Source organism: Anas platyrhynchos, chromosome 31, assembly GCF_047663525.1.
Source record: "Anas platyrhynchos isolate ZD024472 breed Pekin duck chromosome 31, IASCAAS_PekinDuck_T2T, whole genome shotgun sequence".
Lineage (NCBI taxonomy): Eukaryota > Metazoa > Chordata > Aves > Anseriformes > Anatidae > Anas > Anas platyrhynchos.
Genome location: NC_092617.1, coordinates 2,540,775 through 2,566,684, shown reverse-complemented (window position 1 = coordinate 2,566,684; position 25,910 = coordinate 2,540,775). Strand labels below are relative to the sequence as shown.

Below are 25,910 nucleotides of genomic sequence, written 5' to 3'. Positions count from 1 at the left end.
CATCAAACACAAACAGCTTTCTTATTTGACGCTTCACGAGTAATTAAAACATTCTTCCCCAGCCATTCACAGACACATCTATAGCAGTGTTAAGTTAATCTCGAAGAAGACAGGAAAAAAGAGGCTGTAACTGTTAGAACTAGAAGTCAGGAATAACAAAAGCAAACAGGTTCATAAATTTAAGGAGTGTTTTCTGAAGACGTGATAAATTGACTGGAATGAGGGGGAGACTGGGACACACTGCATCTGTGGTTCAAGAACTAAATTGCCAGTGCAGGGCCCAGAGGCAGACAGGATTCAAACAGAATTGTTCTTTATGGACACAAATTTATGGACACGAATTTATGGACACGAATTGGAATTGTTAAAACATTCCTCACAATCCCTTATCTTCTTTTTAATATCCCCAATTCGTGTCTCTTCTGTTATTAATAATTGGATTTCATCAGTTTGTTCTTGGAGGGTCCAATTCTTAAGCATCATAATTGACATATTCCCTTCCTTTTTTAACGAAGTTATTACCAATGTACTATTTATCACCCAGTGTATTAATAATGTAAGACAAGGTATCATACAAGGTTTAGACAATAACATCTTTACACCACATAACAATAAAAATAACACTCTTTAACCCATGGTCCACCAGGCAGCCATGAAAATAAAAATAAATGAAAATAAATGAAAATAAATCCCATTCCATATCCTTCCAGGTTTGTGTTTGCTCGCTCACCTCCCCCCTCTCCTTCTCTTGGATGGGAGAGAGAAATGGGAAAGTGAAGCCTGTGAGTTGAGATAAAAACAAGAAGATAATAACAATAATAATAATAACAATAATGATTATAATAGTACTACTAGTAATAATGTGTACGAAACAAGTGATGCACAATGCAATTGCTCACCACCTGCTGTCCGATGCCCAACCTAACCCCGAGCAGTCCGGCCCTCCTCCCAGCCTGCCTGCTGACAGGACAGTGAGAAGCTGAATTTAGCTTGGTCCTTGGCTTGATGTAAACACTGCTCTGTAACAATTAAAAACAATTAAAACATCAGCATATTATTAACATTCTTCTCATCCTAAACCAAAACATAACTTTCTATCAGCTACTAGGAAGAAACACCCTTTTTATCAATCTTTAAACAGCAATTACTAAAGCTAAATTTTCCACAGACTTCTCCTTCTTGTGCTAGTAAATAATCCAAAGCTAGGCAATTTTGATACAAAGCAGTTCTCATCATTTATAACTATTTCTATTACAGCTAATAACCTAATTATTCTATTAAGTATATATACTGGGGTCCTATAGTCCCACGATCTGTCTTCTGCCCACGTATCTGGATCATAATAGGTAAACACCTTCAGGGTTGATTCAGGCTTGTGTTACCGTTTGGCCTGTCAGGGTGATCCAGCTCCTGGAAAACGAATCACAATTTTATATAGGTTAAAAAAAGGTTCTTATGTTATTTTCTCAGGACAACCTGACCTTAGTGTGGGAGAAGTCCAGTCGAGGCCCTCTCACTCGGCAGTCAATACCCATAGGGGTTGCTTCCCTCGGTAGACCATACACACCGCAGTGGGGGGTCCTGCCCTGGTCTTGCCTTCTCCCTTTCCTCCCTTCAGGCTTGTCCCCTTTATTTGGCATCCTTAATTCATGCAGAGCCTGCAGAGCCTCGTTGCCAGAATATTAGTTCTTCCTTAGCTTGAGTTTCAGTTTCCCAGGAGCGGGCTCAACCCTCCAAGTTTCAGTAGTTACTGGTCCTTTTATTCTGGATGCATGGGTCCCTTTCTGCGGTTCTCACAGCTGTTTCAGTAGTCAGTAAAACAAGGTACAGTCCCTCACACCCATTCCTTTGAGCCAAAAGCAAGATGTCAATAGCAGCTTGATCCTGTAAAAGCAGATGTCGCAGACTATTTTGATCTGGTAACATCTCCTCAAGTATCTCTGTCGTGGCATAGGCTTGCCTCTCGGCCCAGCATTCCAATTTTTCTAAGTTGTTACGTACGGCCGCAGATGCCACTCCAGGCACTGAAATTGCTAATGCCGCTCTAGCTGCAACCCCACACAATTCAACATTATCATTGCAATCCGATGCAAGCAATGCCCATTTATGTCTGGTGATCTCACGCAACTGTAACAAGCTAGGAGCAAATACAATGAGTTTATCTAAGTAACATGGACATCTGATAGCATTTGCATTACCTTGCCAGGCCCCATCCCCACAAATCAGAAGCACATCAGGAGGTAAGGCCAAAGCTGCACAATTGTTCCAAACACTGTAGTTGTTACCCCCTGTCTCCATGCTACAAACCCCTAAACCCTGCTTAGCAGCGTCATTGTAATCACAGGTGTTATTTGTGTTTTTGTACCAGTATGGCCCTTTCCCAGTTCCTGTAGCAGGATTCATCTGATAGCCACGGCTACGTTCACATTTGTAGCCACCTTTCAGGTTGATACAGATTTGACTACAGATACCAGGGTTTTGACATTCATCAATTCCAGTCAGTTTCTCTTTTCTACAAAGTCAAACCCAGCTGGACAGTCACATTCATTTATGTTGCATTCCTTCAGGGGCTCATCACCCCAGTCCTTGCAGTCTCTCTGCTGGTTACACACTTTATTGATATCTATGCATTCTCCACTTCTGCACTTGAATTTGCCAGGTCCAGAGCACTGAATAACATCGTTACAGTTTGCTTCATCAGTGCCATCCAGACAGTCTTCACATTTTACTCTAGCACCGTTGGCAGCAGTGCACAGTCAGGCGAAGGCGAGCAGCAGGCAGAGTGCCCTGCACCGTCACCTGTGTCACTTATACTACTCCTATTACCCATGCTGTTAGTGTCAGTGGCATCCTCCTTGTACCGTTTCTGTCTTTGTCTCCCCCCCTTTTCTTTTTGTCACTGGCCATTCACCACAAATGGATGAGACACATGATTACTAGTTAGGAAAGAGAGTGTAACGTCTGCTATACGGCTGCAGGCAGTGCCAGCTGCAACCTTAGGTTTGTGAAAGAGCCTGCCGGTGGTCGTTTGGCAGTGTAATCTGCGTCTCTGCACTCCTGCTCTGCAATAGAGCTAAGTCGTCATTAGTAATAGTTATAACACCGATCTGGGGACTAATAGTCTTTTTTTGCATTGCAAGATAAACCTTTTATAAAAAGAATGCCAGAGTGAAGCAGCACAGCCGCTGCTGCCGCTGCCTCCATGGTTATGTCAGACAGGCTGCAGGGTCCTGATGTCCGCCCCTCTGCTCTGTGCCAACTCACCACACGGTGAGGGTCAGCTACCGGTGTCCACTGACGCCTCTGGTCTCCCGTAGCAACTCGATCTCGGATGTTCTGCAATTACTTCAATTTCCCCGCGTTTTGCAGCTTCTGTCAGGTCTATTCTGTGTCTCTCAGAGCCGTGCGTGGCTCTGCAGCATCTCTCAGGGCTCTCTCCGTCCAGCGGTAGTTCCCTCCGTAGTGTCTCGGGTCTCCCGGCGCCGCTCCAGTCTCTCGGCGCCGCTCCGGTCTCTCGGCCTGTTCAGGTCTCAGCGAGTCCAGGTCTCGGCCTGTGCGGGCCTCATATGTTGCAGGAAGCATGTCATATCATGCTCCTGCCTTTTTCTTGTCACAGTCAAAACATTTAAGAGCAAAAATAGGATACACAAGATACACAAGATACACTGGGCCCATATATTAGGCACCACCACTCAAAACTTGGATAAAACAGCACTTCTTTTCAGTCTGTCAAGCACTTCATTCGTCTCTGCCCACTCCCCTTGCGGAGAGTACGGAACAACGGATCGGAACTCTGCACTCGCTTTGCAGCAACGCTGCGTCTCACTCACACAGCACACTCGCACACGGAGGCCTCCAGCACATCTCATTCATACCACAGGAATATAATTTAGAATGATAACCAACCAAATAAGTATTGTCTCTGACTGTGTTCTTCGTGAAGTGACTTGTAACACTTTGTTTCAAACCCTTACATTTACACAAATTCTTTCAACACAAAATACATACATAAAAACACATACAATTATTAACACTCCAGATAGTATCCCTCCAGCAGCTGAAAACATACCGTTTGTCTGCAGTTTCAGGAGATCTTTGCTCCTGCGGTGAGCAGCTGAGAGTGGAGTCCCCTCCGAACAAAACGCTCAGGGTGCACCTAGGGGCGTCCACGCTGCAGCCGATCCCGCAGCCGAGCAGAGTGTCTCCTGCTTGGCTCACCAAAATGCCTCACAGAAAGCTGACTCCACAGTCAGTAAGATTGTAAAGCAGGTATGTTTACTCAGTTCCATGCAGCACGGGGCAGGTAGTCCCCCCCAAAGTTGTGCAGGCCTAACGTGACAAATTGCTTTAGTAAAAAGTTACATATATATAAACATTCCTATACATATACATAACCTGTCCCTTTATGAACACTCCTCCTTATCTTAGACCCCTTGATTAAAGTCTGAACCATGAGGTTGTTTTTGATCTGGTTCTCGGGGTCCGAGAGGCTCCTGTTATCTGGTGGTATAAGCGCAGCACAGCACAGTAGCACATATTCATTCTTAATCAATTGCTCTCTAATTTCTAATTCCAATGTTTCAGCTTGCTCTTTTCCGGATCCACGGGTATTCTACTATTAATGTTCAAAGCCTGACAGACCCCGTCCTCTGTGGATCAAAATACATGGGGTCTTAAGGGTTCTTTTGGTCATTCTATCATATAATAATCATTTTCAATTTACTCTTTAATTTTCTGGGGCCCCTATTGTTCCAATTTCTAATCATTATTCATAATGGACTTTTTGGTCATATATCTGGTAATTTGCTCCCTTTCTGGTCCTTGGTCTTTGATTTTATTTGACCCATCCGGGAATTTTACTAGTGGCAATTCCCACAGCCCTTGGCTGCCCAGTGAGAGTGTCTTGCAGGGGGTTTAGGACCTATCACCCACCCACGTATCCCTCTTCTCACCAGTCCAGCCCCCCCGACAGGAGATTAGAACCAGTGAGAAAACAAAAAGACCTCCACGCTGACTTTAGAAGTCTCAGTTACACTCTCACACACAAAAACTGGCAACCGTACCTTTACCCAACCGGACGGTATCTTACGAATCAGTCGTCTTCGTCCAGACTCCAATTGGACGGTATCCACCAGCGTCTCTGCTGTCTTCGTCTGGGATCGAACCAGACGGTATCCAAACGACTGTCGTCTTCATCCAGTTTAATTCCGGACACCGGAATCGAACCGAACGGTATCCAAACGACCCTGTCGTCTTCGTCCGGATCTTCGCGCGCAGAATTACGGGCAAAAAACAGCCGGCAACACGGGAGCTCAAAAAAAATCAAATTCTTTGCTTACCTTTATTCAGGTTCAGGATGGCATTAGTCCTGATCTGACTCAAACAGGAGCCACCAAATGGTGGGGCGCCTCTCCTAGATTAAATCAGAATTCAGGAACTATAGCCCTCCCGGACGAGCCCCCAAATTGTTATAAATGGCTCAGGATTCAAATTAGGATTAAATAAAAAAAATAGGATTTATTAAAAGAATATAAAGGAATAGAGGTAAGCAAACAGCGCTGGGTGCACCGGGAGTTTTCGCTCCACCAGGACGCACACCAGTTACATCAAGCAGCTGATTTTTATGCACCTAGACTAATACATATTCATTACTACTTCTAAAAAAGTAGATTATTATAATTAGCTTCCGGAGTCCGGTTCCTCCTACTGGAGCATGCGCATCAGTCTCCTCTGGGGGTCTCTAGGGGTCTTTCATGCTGAAGGCTCGTAGTCTTCCTCTCACCCTTTGCACTTACTTGGCACTATTCCAAGTTTATGGAACACTCTCTGTAAACTCTCCCAGGTCTTGTCTCCCAACCGTCCTTCAGCTTCTTTTCTCTTCCTCTTAATCTCTTGGCCCCCTGGCCAGATACCAAAGATCCACATAGTATCCCATAACAGTCACTAGTTGTTATCAGTTGTTCTGAAACTCCCAGACATCAAACACAAACAGCTTTCTTATTTGACGCTTCACGAGTAATTAAAACATTCTTCCCCAGCCATTCACAGACACATCTATAGCAGTGTTAAGTTAATCTCGAAGAAGACAGGAAAAAAGGCTGTAACTGTTAGAACTAGAAGTCAGGAATAACAAAAGCAAACAGGTTCATAAATTTAAGGAGTGTTTTCTGAAGACGTGATAAATTGACTGGAATGAGGGGGAGACTGGGACACACTGCATCTGTGGTTCAAGAACTAAATTGCCAGTGCAGGGCCCAGAGGCAGACAGGATTCAAACAGAATTGTTCTTTATGGACACAAATTTATGGACACGAATTTATGGACACGAATTGGAATTGTTAAAACATTCCTCACATAAGTCAGGATGGAAAATATCCCAAAGGCTGTAGGTGAACCCTGCACAATATGCCCAGCAGTTCTTGTACCACCCCAAAATTTTGTTTCCTGCCTCCAACTTTTGGATATGGAATAGCTTCTGTGCACCCAGGATAACTTCTTCCAAACCCTCAAGCACGGTTCAGTTTGCCCCAAGCGTCTTGGAGGCAGTGGCCCCCTCTGTGTAGAAAACTGAAAGCAGTCCTAAAGGATGACTTCAGTCAAAAGCTGAAACCTCTGACGTGACAACCCCTATCCAAGACCTCTTCCTCTATGGGGCCTACCAGGTACTTAGAAAGAGCCGATCTCAGAAACTACATTCACAGCAAGTGCCTTCTGCTGCCCTACCATGGACACTGGCAGATGTGAGCCTAAAGGCACAGATCCCAGCCAGGAGTCAAGGGTGACCTGTCAGCTACTTCAAAAAGAGCTCAACTCACAGGCCATTTAACAACCATTTGCTTCCTGCTGGACTTAGTGTTTCTGATGCACCACTGAGCTTATAATAGCACACCTACAAAACACCCCCTTTTTGGGCCAGGACCTGCCCAGGTAGAAATGATCTGGTTGTGATCCTGCAAGCCCATGGCACACCTGCTGAGCTCCCAGCCTCTCTGACACACAGGAGCCAGTTCCGTGACAGTCCTGTGAGGTTGTAGGGCAGGAGGGAGCTTGCAGGCAATGTTCCAGCCCATGCCTGCTGGCAGTCTGTCAGATCCTTGCGCACAGTGAAAATCATGTTTGTATCCAGAAGACATGAGCCTGGAGCTGGCCTAGGAAACACTTTGGGGAAGCACCCTCCCAGCCCCAGCCCCGGCCCCAGCCCCAGCCACAGCTGGCAGTGCTGCTTTGCAGAGCAAGGGGTCTGTAGTGCCTGGGGCACGGGGGCACTCTGCAGGGCTGTGCTGGGTAGGCTGGGAGGCAGACCCATCTGATGGGGTCACTGCCATTGCCTCAGGGCTGCAAGGAATCACTCGCCAGGCTCCTTTGTTGGGGCTGCTGCGTGCCCTGGGGCTGCAGAGCTCTCCTCTGCCTGCTCACACCAGATTGAGCACTTGAGCTCTGGTCAGTCCACCTTGGAGGAGATCCCCCCTTAGGAGGGAAGTGCTGCAGTGGAGGCCAGCTGTGCCACTGCTGTGCCCACTGCCTGTCCCTGCCTGCAGTCCCAGCACAGCCCCACAGCAGCACTGGCATTAAGCTCCAGGAGCAGCTGGGCCTGACCCCACCAGCAGGGCTCAGCAGGACAGGGCAGCAGTGGCAAGAGAGGAGCTCTGCATGCCCCAAGTGCTGGTGCTCCCTGGCCGTGCTGCTGGGATGGCACTCTTTTCCTCTGCACCCCTGCACACAGGCACTGCCCCTGCAGAGCCAGGTCTGGTCTCAGAGGAAGCATGTCAGACAAAAAAGGGAGTTAAATCTTAACTTAAGGTTAAATTCACAGAGAGCATGGCTTCACAAGCACAGAGTCTATGAGCTACATGTATATTCAACAGGTACATCCGTATCATTTTAATGGGTGCTTATTAGCTGAATTAATATAATAAGAATATGCACAAACACAACCATCAAAAAAAAAAAAAATAAAAATAAAAATAAAAATAAAAATAAAAATAAAAATAAAAATAAAACAGGTATACTGGCTCTTCCTCCAATTATTGACATTACAAGTCATGTGCAGAAGCAGATCAGACATTTCTTGCATCCAAGACACATCTCGTCATCAATTTCCAAAGGGCATGCTTGAGCTCCTGGCTCCTCATGCTACAGATGAGGACGTGCTCTGCTGGAGGCACCAATGAGTACAGAACTGCCACCACCAGGTCCAGGGATGGGGAGGAGATGGAGGGAGCTTCAGGCAGGCAACCATGACAGGCCTGAGAAAGATGGACACCATGGCCAGGTGAGGGAGGCACATGGAAAAGGCTTTGTGCCAGCCCTGCTATAGAGACGACAGGACTGTCACCTAGATCCACAAGGTCGAATCCAAATACACTGCTCCTACCTGTGACAGCTGGGCTCTTGGCCCTGAGCCTCTCCTTGAGGTTGGGGCTGCTCCCCCATCTCCAGAGCAGATGGGAAGAGAAGAACACTGACACCAACGAATTTCCACTGACATCTTTATTGTCTTTATCTACCAAGGAATCCTGGTTCTGTATGTGCATTAGATGATGTGGTCAAACCTAACACAAGAAGTAACATTCTGAATGGCAAGAATGAGATTATTAAAAACAAAATGAAATATTGTTAAAATACTAACAGAGAAAAATAATTTTAAAAATGTTTCATTTTCCCAAATACCCTTTGATTTCTCTTGGGATCCTTATTAATGACAATGTTATGATAACACTAGTAACGATAAAAATGATATGATATAATGTGAATCAAAATATTTGCACATTATTAAGAATACATCTTCTGAACACATCATGGATGCTTAAGAAGCATGTATGGAAACAGTTTCCTCATTGCATCCTTGAGCTCCCGGTTCCTCATGATGTAGATGAGGGGGTTCACTGCTGGAGACACCTACGAGAGTACAGAAATGACACCACGAGGTCCAGGGATAGCGAAGAAATGGAGGGGGGCTTCAGGTAGGCAAACATGCCAGTGCTAATGAACAAGGAGACCACGGCCAGGTGAGGGAGGCACATGGAAAAGGCTTTGTGCCGGCCCTGCTCAGAGGGCATCCTCAGCACTGCCCTGAAGATCTGCACATAGGACACCACAATGAAAACAAAACTAAGAAAGACTAGAGAAATACTAAACAGAACTGCCCAAACTTCTCTGAGATAGGAATGTGAACAGGAGAGCTTGAGGATGTGGGGGATTTCACAGAAGAACTGGTCCACAGCATTGCCTTGGCAGAGGGGAAGGGAAAATGTAGTGGCCGTGTGCAGGACAGCATTGAGAAAGCCACTGCCCCAGGCAGCTGCTGCCATCTGGGCACAAGCTCTGCTGCCCAGGAGGCTCCCGTAGTGCAGGGGCTTGCAGATGGCAACGTAGCGGTCGTAGGCCATGATAGTGAGAATAGAATATTCTGCTGCTATAAAGAAGAGAAAGAAAAAGACCTGTGCAGCACATCCTTGATAGTAGATGGCCCTGGTGTCCCAGAGGGCATTGGCCATGGCTTTGGGCAGAGTGGTGGAGATGCAGCCCAGGTCGAGGAGGGCGAGGTTGAGGAGGAAGAAGTACATGGGGGTGTGGAGGTGGTGGTGGCAGGCTATGGCGCTGAGGATGAGGCCGTTGCCCAGGAGGGCAGCCAGGTAGATGCCCAGGAAGAGCGCAAAGTGCAGGAGCTGCAGCTCGCGTGTGTCTGCAAATGCCAGCAGGAGGAACTTGCTCACTGAGCTGCTGTTCATGACTCTCTGACCTAGAAAATGTCTGTCTGTTGAAGAAGAGAAGGCACAGCAAAATTAGAACAGACTACTTAACCTAAAACCTATTACAATCTCAGAGTACCCCCAGCCCAAGCCTCTCTTTTTGCAGCAGAACCTCAAAGAGTCTCAAAGCCTACTGAATTGCCCACTGCCCTCCCAGAAGCAAGACCCAGCAGGATACCCTTCCAGGACCTGCAGTTGCATGGCCCTGCAGCCAGACCCTTACCTTGTCAAGGGCTGTGCAGGTTTCTCCTGCAGGCAGCTCTCAGCATCCTCCCACTGCCAGCTGCCTTCAGTCCCTCTCTCCTTTTCTTTTCTCTGTCTGCGTCCGTGTCTCTTTCCTGCTGCGCTGTGCACAGGAGCTGCTCCTGGGCACAGCTGGCTCTCTGCACCAGGGTCCTCTTGCCAGCAGCTCTCTCTGTCCCACGAGCCCGGCCCAGCTCAGCAGCACAGCACCAGCCCAAGGCACTGCAATCACCCCTCTGGGGGCTTTGCTGATGAGCCCACGAACCTCAGGCACTCAGAGAAAATTGAAGACATCTCTCCAGAAGTGCAAGTCAGAGGCAGGTTTCCTGCAGTGTCCCCCTGAGGGCCAGCACTGACACAGCCTCCCTTGGAGCTCGTTAGAGCAGAACCCTGGAGGCAGTGAGGACAAGGAGACAAAGGCAATATGAAGGTGACACTGATGTGTAGGAAAACTGGATGTGTGTCACCAAGCACACGGGCCAAGCCTTGATTCCCTACTCAAGGAACCCTTCACACCTTGCTCAGGGTTCTTCCTGGGACAGTAGGAGATGGGGATGTGCATGGCCAAGTGCAGGAGAATGGTACGACTCTTGCCTGGTTCATGGGTGGGCGAGGAGTTAATTAGGCTCTGTTCCTTTAGTGATTAGCTTTCTCCTCAAAGACTTTAGTGGCAGAGACAACAGCCATAGCCATGGACACAAATATCTCACAAGGCAACATTATAGGATGCTGGCCTCGTTCCTGGTGAGCAGGCGCCACTGCTCATAGGGCATCCTTTGTGGTGCTCCTCCTCCGGGCCACTCCTCACTCAGCAGGGTCCCCGTCTGCCCCCATGTGTGGGGTTGCTCTTCCTCTGCTGCAGTACTGGGTTCTTCTCCTTCTAAATGTCAAGAGGTTTCTGTAGGAAAAATCCTGCAGCTTCTCGAGGTTCTCCCACACTGATGCTCCATTCTGTCAGCTCTTCATGTCTGTAGGCAGACAGTTCAACCTTCCTGTGACTGTGCTGTCTCTGAGAAGACAGCAGCATCAGGAGCTGCAGGAAAGTTTGGATAATGCAGGTGTAATCAGTTGAATGGAATTTCAGCACAGTCACAGAAGAGTAGGGGATGGAAGGCTGCCAGGTCCCACATTTGCTGCACTTCCTTCTCATGCATGCTGTCTGTTTGTCTGGAGCTGTGTCCTGAATGTTACAGGGCTGTGCAGGTCAAAATTAGAAGGGCCAAAGCCCAGCTGGAGCTCCATCTGTCTATGACTCTCAAAGACAATAAACACTGCTTATAGAAATACTTTAAATAAAGGAGGATTAAGGAGAATCATAATTCTTTATTGGAAATCTGTAAAGATCTAGAGACAAGATAAAGGCTGAGGTAATTAATTCCTTCTTTGCCTCTGACTCTAGCAGACGGACCAGGTGTTCCCCTGGACATTTCTTCCTCCTCATGGCCAGTGCCAACATTCCAGGGCACGCTTCGTGGGTGTTTCTCTTCTCCTTCTCTTTCCTATTGCCACAGAAGGGTCCATCAGGGTGGAAACCACTCCTGAAGTAGGCATCCCAACCCAGCAGGTTCCTTGCGGCCTCTCAGCCAACCACACACAAGTCACCTCAGCAGCACCTTCCAAGCCAGGGGCCTGCTGCTGGCTTTGCAGCTTCTTGGCTACACACAGCTGTTATATATGTTCATCTGATTTGTGTCAGTATGGAACAGTGTTAGGGCCGCATGGTATGATGAATGTGACCTTCTGTCTTAAATACCCTTGTATAACCACAAGTCTAAGAAAAACAGAATGGTTACTGTATATAGTTCTTGTACCTTGCAAAGGAATTTGTGTCACTAGAGAGCAGTTCTGTCTGTCTCTGGGTCCTGCACTGGCAATTTAATTCTTCCACGGATGTGGTTTCTTCCCTTTCCTTTCCTTCCCTCTCCCCCTCATCATAGTCAAATTATCAAATCTTCAGAAATATTCCTCAAATCCATGAGCCTATTTGCTTTTGTTATTCGGAACTCTTATTTCTATCAGTTACAACCTTTTTTTGTCTTCTTTGTGGTTGATTTAGCACTGCTCTAGGTGTGACTGTCCCTGTGAATGGCCTGTGAGGAATGTTTTAACTACTTGTGAAGCGTCAATAAGAGAGCTATTTGTGTTTGTATGTTCTTTCTTTGAAGTCTCTGATGTCTGGGGCTTTCAGAACAACTGCTAACAACTAGTGACTATTATGGCTTCGGAATGGGACACTATGCAAGCCTCTGATATCTGGCCAGGTGGCCAGGAGATTAAGGAGAAGAAAAAAAAGAAGCTGAAGGACGGCTAGGAGACAAAATTTGCAGGGGATGCTATGTAAGCTTTTGACATGCTGCCAAGGAGTACAAAGGGGAAGGACAAGAAAAAAAAAAAAAAAACAAAAACTGAGAGGAAGACTACAAGCTTTCAGCATGAAAGACCACCAGACACCCCCAGGGGGACCACCGGAGACGGAGACTGATGCACATGCTCCAGTAGGAGGGACTGGATCCCGGAAGCTAATTATAATAACCCAGGTTTTTTTAGAAGTAGTAATGAATATGTATTAGTCTAGGAGCATAAAAATCAGCTGCTTGATGTAACTGGTGTGCATCCTGGTGTAGCGAAGACTCCCGGCACACCCAGTACAGTTTGCTTACCTCTATTCCTTTAATAAATTGTAAACTTTGATTATAATCCTATTTAGAAGACTAAGCCATTAATAACACAGCCAAGCCTTGTGCCTCCTGCTGCTGCCCAGTCATGGACTCAAGAAGAAGGGACAGGACAACCCATCTGGGGGCCTTCTTTCTGTCTGGGTCCTCTTGGGTCTGGAGGCAGAGGGGATCCTCCAGTCCGCATGCCAAGCAGGTGCCTTCTGCTGGCCTAGCAGGGCCACTGCCAGATGTCAGCCCAAAAGTCCAGATCCCAGGTCTATGTCAAGGGTGACCTGCCAGCTACAGACAGAAGTGACCTCACAGTCCCTTTCCATGACACGTTCCTGCTACTGCCCTATCAAGTGCAGAGACAGAAGTGACCTCACAGTCACTGCTACAGTCTTCCTCGCACTGGGACACAAGATCCTGAGGTAGAGCCAAGCTCACTCTAGTCTCCTCGGTACCTCTTTTTACTTTCTGGGTTAGAGATTAAGCAAAGTTTTAGTGGGAGTGTTTGGTGTTCTGCTTGTGGTGTCAGGTCTGTGGTTAAGGTATGGACAAGCTCTGTGGTTTACGGGTGTTTTTTGTCTGGCAAGGAGTCTAGGGCTACATAAGGCATTATAATGTTAGTGTTAAGTGAAAGGATTACCGTTATCAAGAGAGAAAATTGAATTCTTTCAGTTGTTGTAGTAGCATTTAGGTTTATTTAGCGTTAAAATTACTGGCTCAAGTAAGGTAAGGGCCATATGTGACTGTTTTAAGTCAGTGTTACTGCACTACCAGCATTGCATGAATGTTATTAACTCTGTGTAATGTTATTTGTTATTATGTTATAATATCTATGTTATTACCTTAGAGCCCAAGTGTAGATGTAGAGCTTGGTAGCGTGGTTTAGTGGTGGACTTGTCAGCACTAAGGTAAAGTTGCCTTACCTGGGTTACACATCCCAGAGTAGTGTCAGGCACAATGCAATTCTTTTTGCCTTCTGCATCTATAGCGCAGGAAGTAGGACTTTGCCCTACTGCATTGACTGGGCAGGTCTTTTCACATTACTCAATTTAGGTTTCCATGGCTGGAAGGGGACATATTCCCCAAAGAGTCCAAGCTCATGGGTACAGCTACAGCCACTTGAAGATATATTTTCTTTAGTTTTCATCCTGAATTTTCCACAGAAGATCAAAAAGATACCATGGATATCTAGGTGTCTACTGCGATTCAAGCTGAATTTCTCAGATTCCAAAAGTCATTTCAATTTTATTTTATTTTATTTTATTTTATTTTATTTTATTTTATTTTATTTTATTTTATTTTATTTTATTTTATTTTATTTTATTTGTTCTCAAGGAACCCAATTTGTCTTAGAAAGGGTTTCATGTGTGGGCTGGGCTGCATTTACAGGGACAAAGACCACTGCTGGCACGGGAGGTGTCTGACCTCCAGAATCTGCTTTTTCTCCAGAGAAGTCACCCTGGATGAACAGCAATAGGAGAATCATTCTCAAAACTGAAATGCAGCAAAATTCAGGATTTAAAAAGAAAAAAAAATTGTATTTGATGCTTTTTGAAAACTTCTTCCTTAAGTATGCCATGTAAGCTCTATAATTAGCTGCACAAGGCATGAAGGCTTGAAGAAACTACATAGAATCATAGAATATCCTGAGTTGGAAGGGACCCTTAAGAATCATCAAGTCCAACTCTTGACACCGCACAGGTCTACCCAAAAGTTCAGACCATGTGACTAAGTGCCCAGTCCAATCTCTTCTGAAATTCAGACAGGCTCGGTGCAGTGACCACTTCCCTGGGGAGCCTGTTCCAGTGTGCAACCACCCTCTCTGTGAAGAACCCCCTCCTGATGTCAAGCCTAAATTTCCTGCCTCAGCTTAACCCCATTCCCGCGGGTCCTGTCACTGGTGTTAATGGAGAAAAGGTCTCCTGCCTCTCGACACCCCCTTACAAGGAAGTTGTAGACTGCGATGAGGTCTCCCCTCAGCCTCCTCTTCTCCAGGCTGAGCAGGCCCAGTGCCCTCAGCCGTTCCTCGTACGTCTTCCCCTCCAGGCCTTTCACCATCTTCGTAGCCCTCCTCTGGACACTCTCCAACAGTTTCATGTCCTTTTTATACTGTGGTGCCCAGAACTGCACAGAGTACTCGAGGTGAGGCCGCACCAGCGCAGAGTAGAGCGGGACAATCACCTCCCTCGACCTACTAGCGATGCCGTGCTTGATGCACCCCAGGACACGGTTGGCCCTCCTGGCTGCCAGGGCACACTGCCGGCTCATATTCAACTTGCTGTCTACCACGACCCCCAGATCCCTCTCTTCTAGGCTGCTCTCCAGCGTCTCATCGCCCAGTCTGTACGTGTAGCCGGGGTTTCCCCGTCCCAGGTGCAGGACCCGGCACTTGCTCTTATTGAACTTCATGCGGTTGGTGATCGCCCAGCTCTCCAACATATCCAGATCCCTCTGCAAGGCCTTTCCACCCTCATGCAAGTCCACAACTCCTCCAAGTTTGGTGTCATCAGCAAACTTGCTCAAAATACCTTCTATTCCTACATCCAGATCGTTTATAAAAATATTGAAAAGTACCGGCCCTAAAATGGAGCCTTGAGGGACCCCACTGGTGACCGCCCACCAGCCTGACGCAGCCCCATTTACCATAACCCTTTGGGCCCTGCCCATTAGCCAATTGCTCACCCATCGTATGATGTTTTTATTTAGCTGTATGCTGGACATTTTGTCCAGTAGGATCCTATGGGAAACCGTGTCAAAAGCCTTGCTGAAGTCCAAAAAGATCACATCAGCTGGTTTCCCTTGGTCCACCATACGGGTGATCTTATCCTAAAAGGAAATCAGGTTAGTTAGGCAGGACCTACCCTTCACAAACCCATGCTGGCTGGGACCAATGACTGCTTTGTCCCCCAGGTGCGCCTCAATTTCCATACATTCTTCTTAAGCATCCATGATGTGTTCAGAAGATGTATCCTTAATAATATGCAAATATTTTGATTCACATTATATTGTATCATTTTTATCATTACAAGTGTTATCATGACATTGTCATTAATAATAAGCCTATCAAAAATCAAAGGATATTTGGGAAAATGAGAGAACATTTTTAAAATTACTTTTCTCTGTTAATATTTAAACAATATTTTATTTGTTTTTAATAACGTAATTCTCAGTATTCTGAATGTTATATTTTGTGTTAGTTTTTACCATATCATCTAATGTACACACAGATCCAGGTTTCCTTGGTAGATACAGACAATAAAGAAGTTAGTGGAAATACATTGGTCTCAGTATCCCTCTCCTCCCATCTCCTCTGGAGCTGGGGGAGCAGCCCCAGCATGCAGGAGGGGTTCGGGGCCAAGAGCCCAGCTGCCACATGCAGGAGCAGCCCCGGTGGCCCTCGGGGCTGCCCCTCACTGCCCGCTGGGCTCTGCCTCTCTGCTGCCTTCGGGTCGGGGCTGCTACTTCCCTGGAGCCATGGCCACGGCCAGCAGCAGGACGTGGCCTTTTCCCTGCTGCTCCCTTTGGCTTCCTCATTTTTTTCTTGTGCTTTCACATTCAACTAAGTCTTGAGGTCTCATGTATCTTGCTGACAATCTTGTTGTCTCTACAGTGGCATCTCTTTCATTGCACAGCTCTTCCAAAGCTGGTGATAGGTATATACCTAAGGAACTGATGAATGAACGGGAACCCTACTTTACTGGGCTTCACTATGGATCAGAATCTAAGAGTGCTCAGTGTAGTGCTGGACTGAGAGCTCCCTTCTTGGGTTGCCCATGGTCAGCAAACAATAATTGGCCTTGACTGGCCTGGGACTGTCCTGGGTCTGATGGCAAATGGCATCCTGGAGAGGAATGTGGAGCTGCTCTGTGGCTGGGCCAGGCCACTTGTGCTGGCCTGGGGAGCGGGGCTGGCCCTGCGGGGCACAGGCACCCCGTGCTTGGGATCTGCCAGGCAAGAGAGCAGGGCTCCTGCAGCTTCACGGACCTCCATCTCCTGAGTGCAGGGGCTGCTGGGGAGGCCCAGAGCTGCCTTTGTGCCAGCAGCTGCAGTGCCTTGCGAGGGGCTGGGGCTGTGGTGGCCGTGCCCAGAGCCCTGCAGCAGCCTGCAGTGGGCACTGCTGTGAGGCCAGCCAAGCCTGGGCTGCTGGGCTGGGCTGGGCTGTGCTGGGGAGAAGGCAGGGAGGTGGGGAGAGATGGGCAGGGGCTGGGCTGGGCTGCGCATGGCCCGGCAGAGGGCAACAGCAGCATCAGGGAGCGGTGGCAGCATGCAGGGGAGGGCTCCCAGCAGGGCTTGGTGCTGCAGAGCCAGGGCTGCGCCAAGGGAGCCCAGAGCTGCAGGGGCAGGGGAGAGGAGGCCGAGGGCCAGGGCGGCTGCTGCAGGGGCAGAGAGCTCAGCATGGCCCTTGCAGCCCCCTGCCCTGGGCCTGCCTCTGCCCTTGGGCTCGGCCCCGGCTTTGGCTCTGCTGTCAGCAGCGCTCTTGGCATGCGCTTCCTGGCGTCCCCTCACCAGCGCACAGCTGCTGCCCACTCAGGCTCCTGCCACAAACGTGTCCTCACAAGCAGCACCACCCCTTGGGATGCTTCTGCTGGCCTTCCCCACTCCACTGCCTTGACTCCTTGTCTCTGCTGGGCCCCACCTTCCACACCCAAATGTGTCCCTTGGCTGTCGGCTCCATTCCCTTGCCCCATGGAATACTGTGCTATGGCAGCATGTGATTCCATTGGGCCATCTACCAGACACAGTAATGAATACTATGAGCAGGACTAGAAATGTCCTGCTTCAAGCCAGGGGGAGGCAGGGAGGAAAGGGATAATCGGGTTTACTGGACTGGGTATATTTAATGGCCTGGCACATCACACCCACAAATGTATCAGGCTCTACTGAAGACCGGTGCACAGTGTACCCTAATGCCATCAAGCTAGAAAGAGGCGGAACCCACCTGTATTTCTGGAGTGACAGGGGGATCCCAACAGGTAACTGTACTGGAGGCTGAAGTGAGTTGAACTGGGAAGGAATGGCAAAAGCACCCCATTGGGTCTGGCCCGGAGGCTATGTGCATCCGAGGCATAGACTGCTTCAGGAGAGGGAATTCAGAGTTCCAAGAGGGCACCACTGGTGGGGCTTTGGCATAGCTGCCTTGGAGACAAAAGTAATGAAACTGTTGTCTACCTTGCTTGGCCTTCCACAGAACCCTTCTGTTGGGGGTTTGCTGAGGGTTGAAGAACAGCAGGTGCCAATGGCTACCATGGTGGCACACCTGAGGCGGCATCGTGCTAACCAAGACTCCCTGATTGCCATCCATGAGCTGGGTCATTGACTGGAGAGCAAAGGTGTAGATGTAGAGCTTGGTAGCATGGTTTAGTGATGGACTTGTCAGCACTAAGGTAAAGTTGCCTGACCTGGGTTACACGGCCCAGAGTAGTGTCAGGCACAATGCAATTCGTTTTGCCTTCTGCATCTAAAGCACAGAAAGTATGACTTTGCCCTATTCTATTGACTGGCAGGTATTTTCACATTACTCAATATAGGATTCTGTGGCTGGAAGGGGACAATTTCCCAAAAGAGGCCAGTCTCATGGGTACAGCTACGGCCAACGAAGATCTATTTTCTTTAGCTTGCATCTTGAGTATTCCACAGAAGACCCAAGAGAGAGCATAGATGTCCAGTTGTCTGCAAGCATTCTAGCAGAATTTCTCAGGTTCCAATGGTCATTTTAATATTTTATTTTATTTTATTTTATTTTATTTTATTTTATTTTATTTTATTTTATTATTTTATTTTATTCTATTTTATTTTATTATTTTTTTCCCTAGTAACTCCTGACTTCTCTTAGAAAGAGTTTCATATGCTGGGCTGGGCTGCAGTTACAGGGACAAAGACTACTGCTGGCAGCAGAAGTGTCAGACCTCTAGACTCTACTTTTCCTCCCGATGAAGGTTTCCAAAGAAGACACCATAGAAAAATAGCAGCAGAAGAAAGATGCTCAAAACTGAAATGTAGCAAAATTCAGGATTTATAAACAGAAAATATTTTCATTAGTTGCTTTTTGAAATCTTCTTCCTTAAGTACATCACGCAAGCTCTACAATTAGCTGCACAAACCATGAAGACTTAATAAAACTATGGAAGAAATGTTAGGAGTTTCTGCATTTTAATGAGGTCCATGGTGTATTTTGGCACTGATGCTATGGAGCTCAGGTACTATAGGAGAGAGTGATGTAACCGCTTGAGCAAGTAAAGTCAGGAGGAAAAGTTGAAGCGACTTGGAGTATGAATGGGCCCAACTGAGGGCTGTTACTAAGAAAGCCTCCTCAGGGATGTGTTAGGGTAGATAATTAGAGGCCATGATTGCAGACTGGCAAAGTCCTGTTCTGAGAAAACTCTTGGTTGATTTTAGTGAAGCAGAAGAGCCAAGGCCTGACCCCAGCCACTGGGAGAGGAGATCCTGTATCCCCATGTCTGCCTCAAGGCTCTTCCTGGGATCTGTGGGATGGAGTGGGCAGTGGGATGCCATGAGAAGAACGGTGGTATGACACCTTTGAGCTGCTAAGTTGAAAGAAATCAATGAAGCCTCATCAGAATTAATATACCATATCTCCCAACAAGCTCTAGCCAAGGGGACAAAAACCTCAGGGCTATTGGGGCCTTCCCTTTTTACCAGCACCCTCTGCCTTCTCCTCTGCAGGCTTTCCTATGCTTTCCTACACTTTGCCCTATTTCCTGGAAGTCTGCAGACACCCATCTCTGTCCACAACCTTGCTCTCATGCTTTGTTTCACCCATGTCTCGCCAACTCTCACCAGGTACTCCTTGAAAGACAAAGCCCAGGTGTGATCAGACACAAGTCACCTCAGCAGCATCTTCCAAGCCAGGGGCCTGCTGCTGGCCTTGCAGCTTCTTGGCTAGACACAGCCAAGGCTTGTGCCTCCTGCTTTCCAGTCATAGACTCAAGCAGAAGGGACAGGACAACCCATCTGGGGGTCTTCTTTCTGTCTGGGTCCTCCTGGCTCTGGAGGCAGAGGGGATCCCCCAGTCAGCATGCCAAGCAGGTGCCTTCTGCTGGCCTAGCAGGGCCACTGCCAGATGCCAGCCCAAAAGTGCAGATCCCAGGGAGAAGTCAATGGTGACCTGACACCTCCAGACTGAATTGACTTCACAGTCCCTTTCTGTGACACGTTCCTGCTGCTGCCCTATCAAGTGCAGAGACAGAAGTGACCTCACAGTCACTGCCACAGTCACATTCCTCATGCTGGGGCAGGAGATCCTGAGGCAGAGCTGAGCTCCTAGGGGCAATACCACCCATCTCCTCCTTGTGGCCCACAAGCTGATCAGACCCATGACCCCTCACATCCATCTTTGCATGCCATGTGACTGCAGAGTAACCTCACAGTTCTTGGCCTGCACTAAGGGCCAGACCCAGTATGGTAGCTAAAGGTAAAGGTTAAGAGAGGGGTTGAAGGTGAAGAAGTCAATGCACAGGAACAGGGGAATCAGCTGTTAGGTGCTCATGCGTCAGGGGACTAGGGCTCACCTTTCTGGGTTTGAGTTTAAAGAAAGATTTATTGGGATTGCTTGGTGTTCTGCTTTGGGTATCAGGTCTGTGGTTAAAGTATGGAAAAGCTTTGTGATTTAGGGTTTGTTTAGTTCTTCCAATAATTCTAGGCCTAAGTTGAGCATTTAAATCTAGTGTTATGGACAGGGATCAATGTAAGCAAGAGAGTAAGGGTAAGGAAAAGAGGCTGTGGGCTGAGTTTTGGATTCAGTGCATACTTAGAAGTCAGGCATAGGAGTAGTCGATTCCTGTCTGGGTGTGGATTAGCATTTAAATTTAGGAATTAAGTTTACTTTTTGAAGCTGGGGAATAGCCTCATATAACTGTTTTAAGACACGGTTAGAGCAGTTTCCACATAGCATGAACCCTCTTACATTTTAAAAAATACTTAATTTCACCTGGATAATCCCCTATTCCCTCCTCCAAGACTCACATTTCTCCTGACCAGGGCTTCTCCTGACCTCCTTATATCAGTTATATTCTTAGGGGCATCTTTCTGGTGGCTTTCATGACCTTGGACTATCTGTCAATGCTCTGTTGGCTACTCTATTTCTGAGAAAAGTGGCGCTTAAGACACGATGGAAAAGGACACAAATGTCCATCAGAGCACCCTGCACAATGTGCCCAGCAGCTCTACAGTGCCACAAAAGTGTGGTTCCTGCCTACAAGTTTTCTTTCCAGAATGGCTCCTATGGCTCCAGGGTAACTTTTCCCAGGCACTCACTTCCCCAGGCCACACCACTCTTGCCCGCAGGCCCCACGTGTCTCTCCAACCCTCCCTTCTTCCCCTGCAGTAGTGGCACCTCACCGCAGCAGGTTGGTGCATCTCCAGGCTCAGGGGTGTTTCCTGAGGGCCTGCCCCATGTGGGGAGTGGTGGGGAGGAAGAGAGCAAGGTCATCTCCTGGGGCATGGCTGAGCACAGCCCAGCCATCCCGCACTGTGGGCAGGCCCCTGCTCCCAGGCTGAGGCACACATGCAAGGTGGACACTTCTCCATCAGTCCAGCTTCACGCAGGGACCTTCAGCCCTGCCCCAGTCTCAGGAGTGACCTCGTCTTCCTAGTCCACCCACAGACAAGTGCTAAAGCCCTGAGTGTCTCTGTTTCTCACAGCCTTCTCACAAGTCTTTCTCCTGGCCCTCCCCACTGCCCAGCACTGCCTCTCAGGTGGCACTCAGTGACCCTTCAGAAGGGACTTTGGGCTTTCTGAATTGTCCTGGTGCTTATTAGCACCTTCCTGACTCCTTGCAGAGCTTCTTATCCATTGTGGGGATACTGGCTCATGGCTGGGACGGAGTTTCTCTCTGTAGATCAGGCCGTGTGGTGCTGTGTTTTTGATATGTGACCAGAGCAGTGTTGGTCACCTGTGGTTGCACAGCATCAAGGCCTTCTCTGCTTCTCACTCTGCCCCAGGAGTCAGTTGGCTGCAGGTGGGCAAGAGGCTGGGAGGAGAACCTGCAGTGATAGCTGACCCAGCCTGAGCAGTCTGAGCAGCCCATGCACTCCTCAGATTCACCTTGTTTCTTACCTGAAACAACCTTGCACAGTTATTTTATGAGGTTCTAATCACTACCCACTGAGCACCCTGTCCCTGGAGATCCCCTGACATCTCCTGGAAGCTCCAGATTCCTCTCCAGGCTGGAATCTGCCATCTGCCCCGCTGCAGGGGGTGCAGTCCCATGCAGATAAGTTTAAGATCAGTTGTCATCTCCTTAGGCAAGTTCTGCCATAACAGGAGCTCTGAGTGCTGCCCTTGGTTCCTCAGGGACCACCCTGGGACTTTCACCCTGTGTCCTTCACTCTATGACGAACCCCTAGAATACAGAAGAGCAGGGAGAAAACCCTTGGCTGTGTTCCTGATAGCACTTTTGGAAGAGGTGTCCAGGGTCCTGAGTTTGCCCTGAGCAAGACCCTCCTGTTACTGTGGTGCTAGCAGGGAGGCAGCTGTGACCCAGGGCTGCACAGTGCCTGCTGCTGCCTGCAGCCACAGGGATGCCACTGCAGAGACAACAGGACTGTCACCAAGGTACACGAGATATCAGGGCTTACCCAGAAAAAAAGAAGCACAATGTGGAAGCCAAAAGAGAGCAGCAGGGAAAAGGCCACGTCCTGCTGCTGGCCATGGCCATGGCTCCAGGGAAGCAGCAGCCCCGACCCGAAGGCAGCAGAGAGGCAGAGCCCAGCGGGCAGTGGGGGGCAGCCCCAAGGACCAGTGGGGCTGCTCCTGCATGTGGCAGCTGGACTCTTGGCCCTGAGCCCCTCCTGTGTGCTGGGGCTGCTCTCCTAAATCCAGAGGAGACGGGAAGAGATGGCAGCTGACACCCACAAAGTTCACAGCTTCTTTATTCTATTTATCTACAGAGAACCCAGTTCTGTAGGTATATTAAATGATTGGGTGACAGATAATAATTAATCGGCAGGATGACACAAGTAGAATTCAGTCAAAACGACAAGTTTAAGAAATAATTTTAAAAATAATAGAAGAATTACAAGCTGTTGTATGAAGAGGTTTTTCAGAAAACCTGTTCGTTTTATAGGCGCATTATTGGTGCCAAAGTAGCATGTGTCCAAAGAGTTTCCACGAGGTTTCCTTGAGTCCCTGGTTCCTCATGCTGTAGATGAGGGGGTTCAGTGCTATAGGCACCACCATGTACAGAAATGTCACGGAATATTCTCTGCAGGGGCTACTTGCACTGCTGCAGCTCCTTTCTCTGACCCAGCCACAGGAGCCGGAGCAGCTGCAGGAGCAGGAGCTGGAGCGGCTGCAGGGTCCATCGTAGGGGTCGGAGTGGCCATTGGGTCTGTCACAGGACTTGGAGTGGCTGCAGGGTCTGTCACTAAGTTGGTAGTAGTATCAGCTGCAGCTCGATAGGCATGGGCCAGTCCCCAGCACACTCCAGTAATTTGTGTCACTTTGGAACTGCCGGAGTCACGACACCTTTTTTTCAAACATTCTACCCATTTTTTAGGATTTTGCAGTTGTTCAGGGGAGAATTTCCAAAACACTGGAAGTGCCCACTGCTCTAGAAACCTGCCCGTATCCTCCCACACTCCCTGGCACTCACAAGTGTCCCGCCTCAGGACAGATCTCTGGATAAAATTCCTAAGTGTTTGTTTAACCTTAAACGAAACCTGAAGCACATTCAGGAGACATAACAACAAGAACATGCTTGTCTGAGTGTCCCAAGGATATTCAACATCTTGGAGAACTATTGTACCAAGCTCGGAGGATAAGAGGGAGGTGAAGGAGAAAGGAAGGTTGAAAGAGTAAGAAAAAATGTCTCCTTCTTTCCCCTCCACAGATTGGATCCTTGACCAAAAAAAACAAAACAAAACAAAACAAAAAAAAACAATAGGTGTAATTGCTAATAGTTTCCGAGATATGGTTTCCAAAGTATCGAGTTGACGACAGTGCTGAGTACAAATACCAGGTTAGGGTCATGACCAGAAATTTCATCATATCATAAGCCACTGTTATACCGCAAAGTACCATAACAATTTTAAACCGGGGCCCAGAAAGTATAAACAGCAGGACAGGGAGCACATACAGAAAGTACATACAGTTTGGAAAACAGGTGCAGCAGACTTGATATTAAAGCAATCATCATTGTGACTAGCAACTATTATGCAGGTCTAATAGTTATACTTATTTTAGTTTAACACATTCTGGTCAGATCTGTCGTTATCTCAACGCTTTGAGCCCCACATTGGGTGCTAAAAAGGATTGTTGTGGTTTAACCCGGCTGGCAGCTAAACACCAAACAACCATTAGCTCTAATTAGCTGTAAGCACTGCTCTGCAACAAGTAAAACATCAGCATGTCATCAGCACTCTTCTCATCCTAAGCCAAAATATAACACCCTACCAGCTACTAGGAGGAAAATTAACACTCTCCGAGCTGAAACAAGGACAAATGCTATACCTAGAGGTCATATATTGCCTGATATTAACTTGAGGTAAACTAGAAAAGTGAGATAGCCAATTTATTGCTAGGTAAATATTACCACTAGAATCAGTTTCTTCAGTGTGGCTTTCAGCTCCTGGTTCCTCATGCTATAGATGAGCGGGTTCACTGCTGGAGGCACCACTGAGTACAGAACTGACACCATCAGGTCCAAGGATGGGGAGGAGATGGAGGGGGGCTTCAGGTAGGCAAGTATGGCAGTGCTGACAAAGAGGGAGACCACAGCCAGGTGAGGGAGGCACGTGGAAAAGGCTTTGTGCCGGCCCTGCTCAGAGGGCATCCTCAGCACTGCCCTGAAGATCTGCACATAGGACACCAAAATGAAAACAAAACAAACTAATGCAAAACATGCACTAACCACCAGAAGTCTAACTTCCTTTAGGTAGTCTGAATCTGAGCAGGAGAGCTTGAGGATCTGGGGGATTTCACAGAAGAACTGGTCCACAGCATTGCCTTGGCAGAGGGGCAGGGAAAATGTGTTGGCCGTGTGCAGGACAGCATTGAGAAAGCCACTGCCCCAGGCAGCTGCTGCCATCTGGGCACAAGCTCTGCTGCCCAGGAGGCTCCCGTAGTGCAGGGGCTTGCAGATGGCAACGTAGCGGTCGTAGGCCATGATAGTGAGAATAGAATATTCTGCTGCTATAAAGAAGAGAAAGAAAAAGACCTGTGCAGCACATCCTTGATAGGAGATGGCCCTGGTGTCACAGAGGGCATTGGCCATGGCTTTGGGCAGAGTGGTGGAGATGCAGCCCATGTCGAGGAGGGCGAGGTTGAGGAGGAAGAAGTACATGGGGGTGTGGAGGCGGTGGTGGCAGGCTACGGCGCTGAGGATGAGGCCGTTGCCCAGGAGGGCAGCCAGGTAGATGCCCAGGAAGAGCGCGAAGTGCAGGAGCTGCAGCTCGCACGTGTCTGCGAATGCCAGCAGGAGGAAGTCAGTGATGGTGCTTCTGTTGGACATCTGCTTTTCTGGGGATATGATCCTGAACAAGGAAGAGGATGAGAGTAACAAAGTACAAGAAACATATCAGAGGAAAATGAATTCAATTTCTCATTTAAAATCATCACTTATATTGTGCACTTTCTGGCAGACATTTGGCAGATCCCTTTCATGCTTCCTAATTCATTCTGCCTGAGGGTTTCTGTTGGAACAGGGGGGTCTACTGTGGGCAGTGCAGAAGTCAGTCCTGTCCTACAGCAAGAGGTGAAGAGGAACATGTGGAAATGTCAGTTTCACTTCCCTCCTGATCTCAAAGAGTTTTTCCCCAGCGTTGCTCCCAGTTCACCAACACTTTAGTGCGCAGTGTTCTTCAGGGAGGACAGACAGTCTGTCCATCAAGTACGGTCTCGGATGCCCTGTGAGAGCTGCAGGGAAGATCTACACATGTTTGACTGAAAAGAACAAAGACCCTGCTGAGAGCAGAGGAATCCAGGCTCAAAGTGCCCATCTCCAGTCCCATCACCATGTCCCTGTACTCCCCTTCCCTCAAGCACACTGAGGGCTCACTCCATGGGCATGTGAAAGCCCTATCCCCAGCCAGCCGGGGAACAAGACCAGCAGCAGCACGGCCAGCTGGAGAAGCCAGGAGGAATGCCAGCGTGCTGCTGCCAGGGGAGGCAAGGCCAGGGAGGGACAGACGGACACTCAGCAGACCCTCCTGTGCTGCAGCTCTGCCTGCAGAGGAGGCAGCTCCTGCTCAGTGCAAATGATCTGTGCTCACTTCAAGCCAGCAGAAACCT

The 25,910-nt window shown here is 48.2% G+C and overlaps 1 protein-coding gene and 1 pseudogene across 1 annotated transcript; both read right to left on the bottom strand.

The window, feature by feature from the left end:
* Nucleotides 1-8,796: 8,796 nt before the first annotated feature.
* LOC139999970 (olfactory receptor 14A16-like) lies at nt 8,797-9,731 on the bottom strand (annotated as a pseudogene).
* Nucleotides 9,732-24,198: 14,467 nt separating this feature from the next.
* On the bottom strand, nt 24,199-25,131 carry LOC139999969 (olfactory receptor 14C36-like). The gene has a single exon (XM_072029644.1). It carries the CDS (start codon nt 25,129-25,131, stop codon nt 24,199-24,201), a length of 933 nt encoding a protein of 310 aa, XP_071885745.1.
* Between the last annotated feature and the right edge of the window lie 779 nt (nt 25,132-25,910).

Bases quoted from the DNA above. Each gene is read 5' to 3' on its own strand.
- LOC139999969 (XM_072029644.1), bottom strand. From the start codon at position 25,131: ATGTCCAACAGAAGCACCATCACTGACTTCCTCCTGCTGGCATTCGCA.